This window comes from Echinops telfairi, unplaced genomic scaffold (assembly GCF_000313985.2).
Source record: "Echinops telfairi isolate 266 unplaced genomic scaffold, ASM31398v2 ScPeMD7_44;HRSCAF=162, whole genome shotgun sequence".
NCBI classification, from domain to species: domain Eukaryota; kingdom Metazoa; phylum Chordata; class Mammalia; order Afrosoricida; family Tenrecidae; genus Echinops; species Echinops telfairi.
This window is the reverse complement of record NW_022103942.1, coordinates 785,259-796,634: the sequence shown is the minus strand read 5'-3', so window position 1 is coordinate 796,634 and position 11,376 is coordinate 785,259. Positions and strand designations below refer to the sequence as shown.

General features: G+C 43.6%; 1 protein-coding gene across 1 annotated transcript in view; it reads left to right on the top strand.

Moving 5' to 3' along the window:
- The first annotated feature begins 6,448 nt into the window (after positions 1-6,448).
- Positions 6,449-11,376, top strand: part of LOC123521718 (nuclear RNA export factor 1-like) — a 5,962-nt gene continuing 1,034 nt past the window's right edge. The window contains exons 1-9 of the mRNA XM_045290581.1: positions 6,449-6,554; positions 8,683-8,854; positions 9,073-9,226; positions 9,793-9,876; positions 10,213-10,293; positions 10,410-10,491; positions 10,646-10,734; positions 10,846-10,929; positions 11,073-11,373. Of these exons, the coding sequence (XP_045146516.1) occupies positions 6,449-6,554; positions 8,683-8,854; positions 9,073-9,226; positions 9,793-9,876; positions 10,213-10,293; positions 10,410-10,491; positions 10,646-10,734; positions 10,846-10,929; positions 11,073-11,373 (1,153 nt within the window). The remainder of the gene's footprint in view (positions 6,555-8,682; positions 8,855-9,072; positions 9,227-9,792; positions 9,877-10,212; positions 10,294-10,409; positions 10,492-10,645; positions 10,735-10,845; positions 10,930-11,072; positions 11,374-11,376) is intronic.

Genomic DNA, 11,376 nt, shown 5'->3' with positions numbered 1-11,376 from the left:
ATCTCATGGTTTATATTTACCTCTTATTTGTTCTTGTAGTCTCTGCATATTTTAGCATGTTTATTATTCTTATTTACTTTAATGTGAATTCTCTGTTGAAATTAATTGTCAGTCTCTGGTTGATACTGTTTGCTTCTTATGGATTATTGTTGTTGTTGTTGTTGTTGTTATGTGCCATCCAGTCGGTTCCAACACATAGCAACCTTATGAACAACAGAATGAACACTACCCGGTCCTGTGACAACCTCACAATGGTTCCTATGCTTGAGCTCATTGTTGCAGCCACTGTGCCAAATCCATATAGTTGAGGACCTTCCTCATTTTCACTGCCTCTCTACTTTACCTAGCATGAAGGCCTTAACCAGGGACTGGTCTTTCCTGACAATATGTCCACAGTATGTAAGATGAAGTCTCTCCACCCTTTCCTCTAAGGAACACTCTGACCATACTTCTTCCAGGACAGATTTGTTTATCACGGTATTTTCAATATTCTTCTCCACCACTACAATGCAAACGCATCAATTCTTTTTGAGTATTCCGTATTTGTTGTCCAACTTTCACACGCACACGAGGCAATTGAAAAGACCATGGCTCGGTCAGATGTTCATTAGTCCTCAAAGCAACAGCATTGTTTTTCGATACTCTAAAGAGTTCTTGTGCAGCAGATTTACCTAATACAATGCGTCTTTTGATCTCTTGACTGCTCCTTCCATGAGCACTGATTCTGGATCCAAGCAAGATGCAATCCTTGAGCACCTCAATCTTTTCTTCATTTATCATCTATGCTTACAAACTCAATATCTGAGTTGTAATTTGCAAAGGATTTCTCCCTGATTTTCACACCATCCTATGAGTGTTTTTGAAGTGTCAGTAATATTGTGACTTGAAAGTGATGCAGATCATCATTTAACAACAACAACAAACCGGTCGAATGGCATTTTTGAGAACATTCCCAGTCTGATCCTGACGGGGCGATAACAAAGTTATTTCCTGGTTTACTTAAACTCTCTTACAGCCAGTATTCTTACCTCATATGGGTCCCAATAATGAGTACTTTGAAAAGCTGTTAGTGTGTAAGGAGATAAAATACAAAGTGTGTCTTGCAGAAATGAATTCTGTTTCTGTTACTGTCCTTTGCTCCAGACCATCTGTGCTTCTGTCTGAGCCTCACTCACCACTTCAGGAATCAGACACTTGATGTGGTCCACGGCCAGGTATGATATAGCACAAAGGACAGGTGGTAGTTCATCCTGCTCACCAGTGGTTGTGTCGGTAAAAGGACCATTCCTCAAGCCCTGAAAGCCCAGGTTCTAAAGGGGAGACTTCTAGGGAAAGCAAGATAGAACTTCCTTACAATCATGCCACATTCTGTTTTTCTGAGCTTGTCCTTCTGTGAAATCCCACTCATCTTCCCTTCCTCATAGAGCTATTTGAAATAGATGAGAAAACACAGAATACTGAGCAAATCCCATGGACCAAGACTTCAGTTAAATGCTGACACAGCAGTACTGACCGGCTGAGTCTCTGGATAATGTAAACATTGTCATCCTTTATAGCACACTGTCTAGCACCCAGCGGCCACTCAGTATGTGGTTTGGAGTGAATGAAAGAGACTGCTGGGCTCTATCTCCAGTGAGCACCGACCGTTTCACTCTTGGCTTCTAAGGAGGCAAGGCCTGAGCACCTCTGTCCCTGGGATGCTGGAGATCATCTACTCTGGAGTCCAAAGGCAGCATCCTTTAGCAGAATCCGCCCTTCTGTGGAAGCCACAGCCAGGACGCCTTTTACAACTCTGCTTTCCAGTCTCCTTTGTAATATCTCTGTGCAGAGACCTGTGAGGAAGGGGTGTGTGTGTGTGTGTGTGTGTGTGTGTGTGTGATTATCTCCAGAAAATTCCACCCCAAGTCTAACTATTACTGGGGATTGTGATAACTGAGTTCTTCCCCTGCTTGACTCAACTCATGAGAAATCTTTTCCCACAAGTATGGGATATGTTCTTGGGAACTAACTACACTTTGTAAATCCTTCTTCGCTGTCTGTTCTTAGTCTGGAAGCTCCACTGAAACCTGTTCACTTTGGGTGACCCTGCTGGTATTTGAAATACCAGTGACATAGCACCCAGCATCACAGCAACACACAAGCTACCACAGTATAACAAACTGACAGACAAGTGATGGACATAGATTTTATTTATTTGGGAATGTGTTACTTTTATTCTCATTTTTGGTATGATGTTTTTTTCCCCTTGATATTGTGTTGTGGTTGACAGTTCTTTTCTTTTAGCACTTTAAAAATGTAATCCCACTTCCTTCTTGCCTACAAAGTTTCTGAAGAGAATTTTTCACTTAATCTTATCCAGGGTCCCATGTAAGTGATATTTCACTTCTCTCATGCTGTTTTTAATATATTTTAATCCTAGGTTTAAAGGAGTTGGATTGTAATATGTCTTGGAGTTACACTTTTGTGAATTATTTATTTAGACTTATGCTTTTGGGTGTACAATTTCCTATCTTTTATCATATTTTAGAATTTTCCAATGATCCTTGTCTTCAAAAATCCAGTCCCCTTCTCGCTGTCTCTTTTATTTCCATAGCTTGTAAGCTGTTCCAACAGATATTTATGGCTTTGCTAATATTTCTTAATTTAAAAATGTATATTTAAAATTTTTGCTACTCAATTTCTACCTCCTAACGGACATCTTATTCATTGTCTTGAATATCAGTACAGTGATATTATGAACAACTTGCACACAATTTTTAATGCGTGCATCAATGTCATGTAGTTACAGTTCTTCTTTGCTAAATCCTAGTAACTTTCCAGCTTGAAATTCGGAGGCACATTTTCCTTAAGAGGATATAAGAATCAATATTTTCAAATGTTGATAAGCTGTTGCATCATCTCCCCATCTCCCCCCCCCCCCTCAAACTCACTGCCACTGCGTGGATTCTGACTCATAGCAACCCTATAGGGCAAGGTTGAACTGCCCCTGTGGATTTTGGAGACCATAACTCTTCATGGGAGTAGAAAGCCTATCTTTCTCCTGAGGAGTGGCTGGTTGTTTATGACATGCTGCCCTTTCGCTTCGCAGCCCGACAGAACATAACCGCTCATAAGCCCCACACATTCACAATTTAATGTCACACTCACTACACACTCAAGTGTTCAACCTTTCACAGCACATAACAAAGTCATCGGGAACACTGGACTACCATGACCAAAGGTGCTGCAGAATGCACACAGTTCTGACAAGACAGAATTGACGAGGGATGTCTTTAAGATACAATTCTACTAAAAAACATCATGGAAACAGAATTTTTTAATTTTCAAATCATACAAATGCATGACAGTGACTTCAAATTGCCATTAGGTCTGTTTTGTTTTGATTTTTTCCATTAAGTATGTTTTGTCTTGGTGTTAGGTGCCCACAAGTCATAATTACAACAGAAAGCACTGCCTGGTCCTGGGCCATCCTCACAATTGTTCTTAGGCCCGAGTCCATCGATGCAGTCCCTGTGTCCTTCCATCATGCCGAGGGCCTTCTCTTCACTGCCCGTCTACTATACCAAGCACAATGTCCTTCTCCAGGGACTGGCCTCTCCTGATAACATGCCCCGAGTATGTGAGAGAAGTCTCGCCATTCCTGCCTATAAGGAGCATTCTGGTTGTACTTCTTCCAAGACAGATTTGGGTTTTTTGTTTTTGTTTTTTGAAGTCCATGGTAGTTCTTCACCAGCACCATATTTTGCATTAAGAATACAAAAACTCTCCCACTCTGATCCCATGGAATGGCCATGTCAGCATCCAAGACAGTCGAATGCTCCCTCAGTTCAACATTCCACTTGTTATCCCCCAAAATAAGCAACCAGTAAATAATTTCACATTAGAAAAGCATTTATAGTTAAAATGTGGGATCAGGGGATTTCCTCCATGTTAAAAATGGTTTGAATAAAACACATTTTCAAAATAGTTGATAAAACATTCCTCTGATTGTGCAATAAGGGAGATACAGGGACCACTGTGAAGACGTGGTATGGCAGCACTGATCCGAGTTGGCTTCTTTATCTTTTACTCCTGTGTCATGAGAGGCTGACTTCTGTTCATTTTCAGTTCCTCCGTTCTAAGCAGTCTCTGTAGTTTTCCCATTTCTTGGTTAGCCGCTTCAGCTTGTTTTCCCTTGGCTCCCCTTTTCCCTATTGCTTGCACTTTTCTGATGCAAAAGACTTATACGTTCCTGCTGCCTTTTTGGCTTCATGCTCCCTTTCTTTCTTTTTCTGTTTTCACTCAACTTTTTGAACACGCTTAATAATGTGAATTTCAAATCTTGGCGGGTTGAGTCCATTATCTGCCCTTCCCTTAAGGACAGTGTCCGTTCACTTATTTTTTTCTTTTGCGTAGGCCATCCTATCCCGTATCTTCATTTGCTTTGTGATTTTATTCATTGTACCTGTACATTAAACTATTTTACTGTAGTAACTCTGGAGATTGGACTATGCCCTTTCTGTAATTTTTGCTCTTCTTCCTCTGTAATAATCTTGCTAATATTATGTTAAACCATTGAAAGCTTTAGTGTACACAGACCCTGGTTTACAGATGTCTGACTTACCTAAAGCCTCTCCATCTTAACATACAACCAGTAGTTCCGAACTATCTTACAGAAAGTTTATTGTTTTAAAAATTCAAGATACACACAGTGAATTGTAATTACTTTGCAATGTGCATCAAAATATTATTATTATCACTATGCTGGAGATGTTTTGTGTCTGGAAGGTTTTTTGTTTAGGTTTTTATGCATAGAAAGATACACTACAGGAGGAGTCCTGGCGGTATAGTACTTAGCAATTGGCTGCTAAACGCAAAATCAGCAGTTCAAAACCAATAACCGCTTCACAGGAGAAAGATGAGGCTTTCTACTCCCGTAAAAAGTTTCAGCCTTGGAAACCCATTGGGGCAGTTCTACTCTGTCCTATTGGGTTTCTATGAGTCACAATGGAGGCAATGGCCATGGGTTTTGTTTGTTTGATCACAAGCATCTGAACTTTCTGACGTTAGAAGTGAACCATAGATTTGAGAACAAAATTCATTCAGAATCCAGAGATTGACCGGACACCACTTCCCCTCCAGCCTCCCAATCTTCTCTATTAGTCTCCCTGGTCATGGAGATCTCATCTCTAGATTCTCTGAGGGTGAGTGCTCACTCTATTACTTCAGCACCAAATACTATGACTTGTTGTCCTTGGTGCGGTCCCTTCAACCGCAGATGGTGGATGTGCAGACTCTATTATTCCTGTAGTAGACTCCTTCCCCCATCGAGACTAACCATACCCCTTTAGCAATGAAACAAAAGTGTAGAAATTGTTGAATGGAAAACTGGTGATCTGCTATGCAAAATTTCACCTCATTCACAATTTTACAAATGACAACTTTTGACTTGCCCTTTTATGTATCCGTGTATTTATGTGTGTTTCTCTCTTACGCTTAATGTGACGCACTCAGATGCAGGGGCTGCACTTCTCTCAGGAACTCACTGTTTTTCTCATGGCTCGAGATTGCTTCTAGAGATTGAAAAAATCCCAGAAAATTATAATGGATGCAGGGGTGCCCAGGCACTGCTCCCCCGCCACCATTTATGTCGATGCCTCCCACCCCCCACCTCCTCCACGCCAGCTCTCTCCTTGCAACCTTCATGGCTGGAAAGGTTAAAAACTGCAATTTTGTATTTATTAGGAAGAGCCAATCTACAATGAGTCCTTGTTACAAAGGAAAGCACATTCCTTTCCCCTGCCTCTGACAACCCATATTATTCCAGGGACTTAACAAAAATCCGTTTTTGTTTTTTACAGCTCCTAAATCTAGTTTTTAATATATTCTCTCCAGGATAGCTAAAGTTATGTCCTCCTATATTTTTGTCTTTTTGCCCAAATTGAAGAAAACCCCTCACAGTGCATGGAGACTTTAGCGTAAGAGGGGCCATTCCCACTCCTCGGAGCCCAGTGCGGTGCTCTGTTTTCCCAGGTAGCCTCTGGGTGCTTGCACTCAGCAACCTGAGAACAGAGTCGTGCATTCACAGCCCCCTTGTGAGGAAAACATGAAGCAATAGATGTAATGTAGCAAATTCAGGGCCTGACCTGCAGCTGGACCTCAGAGTTTCTTGAGTGTGCATAATGTAGGAACACAATGCAATGCAATAGACACAAAGTGTGGTCCACAGCCTACTCCCACTGCCCTGGGTTTGCAGATACATTATCTAGGACTCAAACCTCCCAAATCGGGCAGCAACTCTGTGGGAGGAAGGCGGATAGTTCAACAGGAAAGAGTTCCCTGGGTGAAAGCAAATTCAGGGGCCAGAAAGAACAAGAAATTAAGTCTTGCCCCCGCCCCCAGGACCTCCTCTTTGTGCTCTTTGGGAAGAGATTTCCTGTGAGGACTCCATTTTGTTCCCGCAAGCACCATGGCAAGGTGGTTTGGAGACTGCTCTCGCATTCCTCAAGAGCCTCCCTCGATCCCAGGCTCCAGCCCCCAGAGAAATTCCTGCGAGGACAGGAGTGGCATTATGGGTGAGTTCTTTAACACAGTAGGGCCTCTCAGCCCCTTCCCCAAATTCTCTCCCACCAGATACCAGTGCACCCCTAACAGAGGAAGGTGGTGAGGGCCCAGGTAACTTTTCCTTCTCCTGATAATGGGGGCCCTGAGACCCATACCACATTTCCACATAGAAACCTTCCCTTCCTTGGTTTTTTTGTCGGGGGCTGTGAAACATTCTGTCTGTTTAAGGGTGAAGGTCGGAGTCAAGTGGTTTAGAATCTGGTGAGGCTTCCCTGGGGTGGAGGTTTAGAAAATCAACATTTGGGGATTCCTACTGGGGGTGGGGGGATGGACTTGTGCCCCACCATTACCCTTGAATTTTCAAGCAACCAACATCGATTACATTACCCCATAAAAGGTTCTAGAGCTGTTTCATGACCCAGCGTACGAACTCTGTGATACTGTTAGTGGTGTCAGTGAAGTAAATAACATTCTGCTATTTAAATATTTCCATAGAACTAATTTTGGATTTGCCTGTTTATCTTTTAATGAGTCCTGGTGGCTTAATGGGTTATGAGGTGAGCTGCTAATCAAATCTACCAGCCACTTTCGGGGTGGGGTGGGGTAGGGTGTTTGTGGGGGACAAGGGGTGAAGCTTTCTGCTCCCATAAATATCTATAGCCTCAGAAACCCTATAGGGTCACTATGAGTCGGAATTGTCTGACTGACAGGGGGTTGGGTTTTTGTTTTATGTGTTACAGAGTTAAAATGTCCTCCAGTGACTTTTGATATGCCAAGTATTCCATTTTACTTCTGTCAATTTTTACTGTGTATATTTTGGCTTCTATGTTAAGAAGTGCACACAAAGAGAGAGTTATGATTATATTCTTGTAGAATTGAATCTTTTGTCACTATGAAAGCTCTCTAATCGTTTCTTGGCCTTTTGGCTAAGATCAAGTGAAAGCTCTCTAGTAGTGATTTTTTTTCTTAAGTATAATTTTTGCCTTATTGACATGGCTAGATCAAATCTTTATCTTTTGTTACTTTTAGAAATTCCTCAGCCATGATATCTTCACGATTTACTTCTCCGCTCTTTTTTCTCTTTATTTGCCAACTTCAATTCACCAAGTGTTATATTTCTTCACTATTTCATCTTTAACTCTCCTATGTTATTCTCCATTGCTTTGTCTCTCTAGGGTTAATTAGTTAATTACGTATGTTTTGCATTTTCTCCAGACCATACTTTCATTTCGGTAAATCTTTTTTCCAGGTGTGGAGCTTTCCTTTGAACCTCGGAACATAAAACCCAACATTCATGATAGATGTGATCATTCCCTTCACTCACTGCCATCAAGTGGATGCTGACTCATAGTGACCTTATAGGACAGGCTAAAATTGTCCCAGTGAGTTTCTGAGACTGTAACTCTTTACAGGAGTTGCAAGCCTCGTCTTTCTGCCAGGTAGCAGGTAGTGGTTAGCAGCCCACCACATAAGCACGATGCCAGCAGAGATCCTCTATTAGTCCTCCTCTCAAGTAGAAGAACGCCAAACTCAGTGTTCTCGGGTGGGCTAGGACACATGGACCTAGGAGAGGGTAGAACCGCCTCTGTGAGTTACAGGACAACAAGGTCTCATCCTTCTCCCTCAGAGCACTTGATGGTTTCAAGCTGCTGACTTTTCAGTTAGCAGCCCAGTGTATTAACCTCTATGGCACCAGAACGCCTCTCCTCCCTGCTACTTTGAAGGAGTCCTGCTGGTGGAGTAGCTCTGTGGTGGACTGCTCTGCTAACGACGAGGTCAGCAACTTGAAACCACCAACCATTCCAGGGGAGAAAGATGAGCCTTTCTACTCCTGTAAAGAGTTGGAGTTGGCACTGGGGTTTTGGTTGAGTTATTTTGTTTTTGAGAGTCTAAGAGGTGTTAACTAATTTATCTCTGATCACCAGATTGAGAAAGGCAGAGCAAGGACTTGTCATCTCAAAATGAGCCCTTTGTTCTCTTCCTGGGCTTTGAACACTACCTACTCCTCATATCTTCGTAGTAGTGAACTCTGCTTTTTTTGTGTGTGTGTAAACTATACAAATCGGGGATCTGTGTTTACTTTTCATGATATTTTCTTTGGACTTTTTCTGATAGGGACCATTCATATGTTGTTCCCAGATTCAGGGGCCGATCGCCAAAGTGATTCTTCCCCAAGAACATCAAGACGCTGGTTTATTCCTAGAAGACCATATGATGGACAAGTCAGGCCTGCCGTCTATCCATCATCCTGTCAGGAGAACAATGAAGCCATGGAACTTACTGGTGTCAAAATTGGCCCTAGAATAAGATAGTAAGTGACAGTGGCCTTGTGGTGTGCATGAGCCAGTAGAACATGTTATGCTGTATTTGACTCAGTCCTTATTCTCTCCAACCTGGTAAAATGAGGAATGCTAGAAACAGATTAAAGGTTGAATATGCAATATTATAGCCTTAATATACGTGGGGAATAGTGTTATTAAACGTTCTTGGTATTTTCAGATGGCTTTTTTTCTCTCTACATCCCCACAGCACCCCTTATGGCATTGCAAGGTTCCGTCGGAGAGACAGTACTCATAAAGGGGACCCAACCCAAGGTAATGTAGAGAGAGAGACCAAATCTTCTGAGGAAGGAATGAAGGGGAACAGACTGGATGGAACCAACAGGAAATCCCTCAGAGTCAGAGTGAGTGTCCTGGCAAAATATGAACCTAATACGTAAGGGAGTCAGGTTGGTTGGAGTTGTGTTGATCTCATGTGGAGATACTGGGCACTTTTCTGGGGCACAGGGAGTCAATAATGTGTGGGCTTTATTACTACATGGTAACAACCTCAATTCGTCTAAAGGTAGGTTAGGAGAAGTAATTAAAAGGGAACAGACATGTCAACAAAGGCGTAAACAATTCATAAACAGATGGACAACTCTCCAGTGCATGACTCAATTTGAGGTGTTCAAAATGAGGTGTTCAAAGAGAGGAGACGGATGAGGCCAAGTCGCTGGATTCTTTACTGGAGCGATTTGCGGGTTTGCACTAAGTAGAATCTTTGGGGACCTTTTGAAATAAATATCTTAAAGACATTGATTTAATTATTTGGTTTATAATGCGCATGTACAGAAAGGGTATTTAGGAAACCCGGGTCTGGTCGTGGACATGGGTCTATGTTTTAACATCGTGGTAAAGGACTAAAAAGAATACACGTGTTCATTTCCATCATGTCATTTTCTTCTCTGACCCTTTCTTTTGGTTCGAGGTTCCATTACGTGTACCATATGATGAGAAAGTTCTGTTGGATCTGAGCCAGGGAGAACGTAAAGGCCCCTTCACCGCGGGCAAGGTGAGAGAGAAGAGGGAAGCAATTGAGTGGACACAGGGCAGAGGGAGAGTGGGCTGAGCAGGGAGTTGACCTCATGCTGTGCTGGTCTTGCTCCTCTCCCTGAGAGAATGTAGCCCAACCCACACCCACACCCCTGTTTTGTTGGTGAAAATGCTGGTATTGGGTTTGCATTGAAGAATGTCAGTGGCAAGACTTAGTATGAGAATCACAATAGGGTGTATGCCAGACCATGGCCAGCATTAACTAAGGGCAAGAGGGTAGGCTAGTGTGTGTCTTGCTTGATATTCGTTTTCAGAGGTCCTAGTACAAATCCAGACGTTTTTGTCTTTTCTGCAGGTAGCTATCCCTGAAATCCCCTTGAGAGGTCCCAGTGCTGCGCCGAAGGAGGTGATCTCAAAATATATTGAACCGATGAAGGTAATATAGTCTAAAGACGTGTGCCTACACCCAGGCCCACCCCCACTTTTTTCCTCATTGAATGCTTCTTCATCACCTCAGTCAAAAGACACTGACTCCTGTTTCTACCTTAGCAGGTGAGCAAGATGAAACAAGATGTTCACCAGGAACGAGATGATATCCAAGTTTGTGAACTCCTGAGATGCCACTCAGACCCAGGTATATCTGGCAGCAATAATTCTACGTCAGATGATGGCAGAGGTGTCATCCTGGGAGGGAGAGTTAGAGGATATCTTCTGGAGGGCTTGGTGTTGGGGCTGGCCCAGCTGAACTCCTCTCACCCCTCTGTTTCTCTCCTCTTGGTTTGCTGAAGGTGTGATGGCCAATGACCCCCAATTGGGGCCAAATCTTAAAAGTGAGCTGGGTGACTCCCTGCCGATCAGCGATGGGGAAATGCCCACGGTGAGGCTGTAGGCCCAGTATTGAGGGGGAGGGAGGGACCGAGGGGCTGGAGGACAGATGTCTCCCAGATAGCCCCTATGGGGACCTTCACTCAAACTTCCTGCACCACAGGTTTTGTCCTTCAACTCAGTTGGCCGCCCCAGCACCATACAGGAGGCCCCTGAATTCAACAGCCTGGATCTCTCAAAAAAACAGGTGAGGAGCGGTAGCCAGAGAACGCTGAAGGGAAGCAGGTAGGGTGACAAATGGACAGGTAAGGTGATCTGTGGGAGAGGGGGGCCCTGGGGGGATGCAGGATTTGTCTTGATTTCTCATGGATTTATGTGGCCTCCTCGTAGTTACGGGCACAGGGTGAAGGGATGTTGGACAAGGTGAACGAGCCGGCGCCAGGAGAGATGTGTGCAGAGAGAAAGCCTCTGGGCACCACCTTCCCAGATGAGCCCACCAACGTAAGGTCAGTTGTACCCTCTGTTGCCTCCATCGGCAGGAGATTGCAGCCCTGGTTTGCTGGGAGGACCACACGCCTTGTCCTCTCCAAACGGTCGGTCACCCGTGGGAGAGGCTGGCCTCCACTTGCTGGGTCTTTGCCACGGGGAAGGGGGTCTGGGCGCTTCCCAGGAGGAAGAAAAGTGGGAGAGGGCT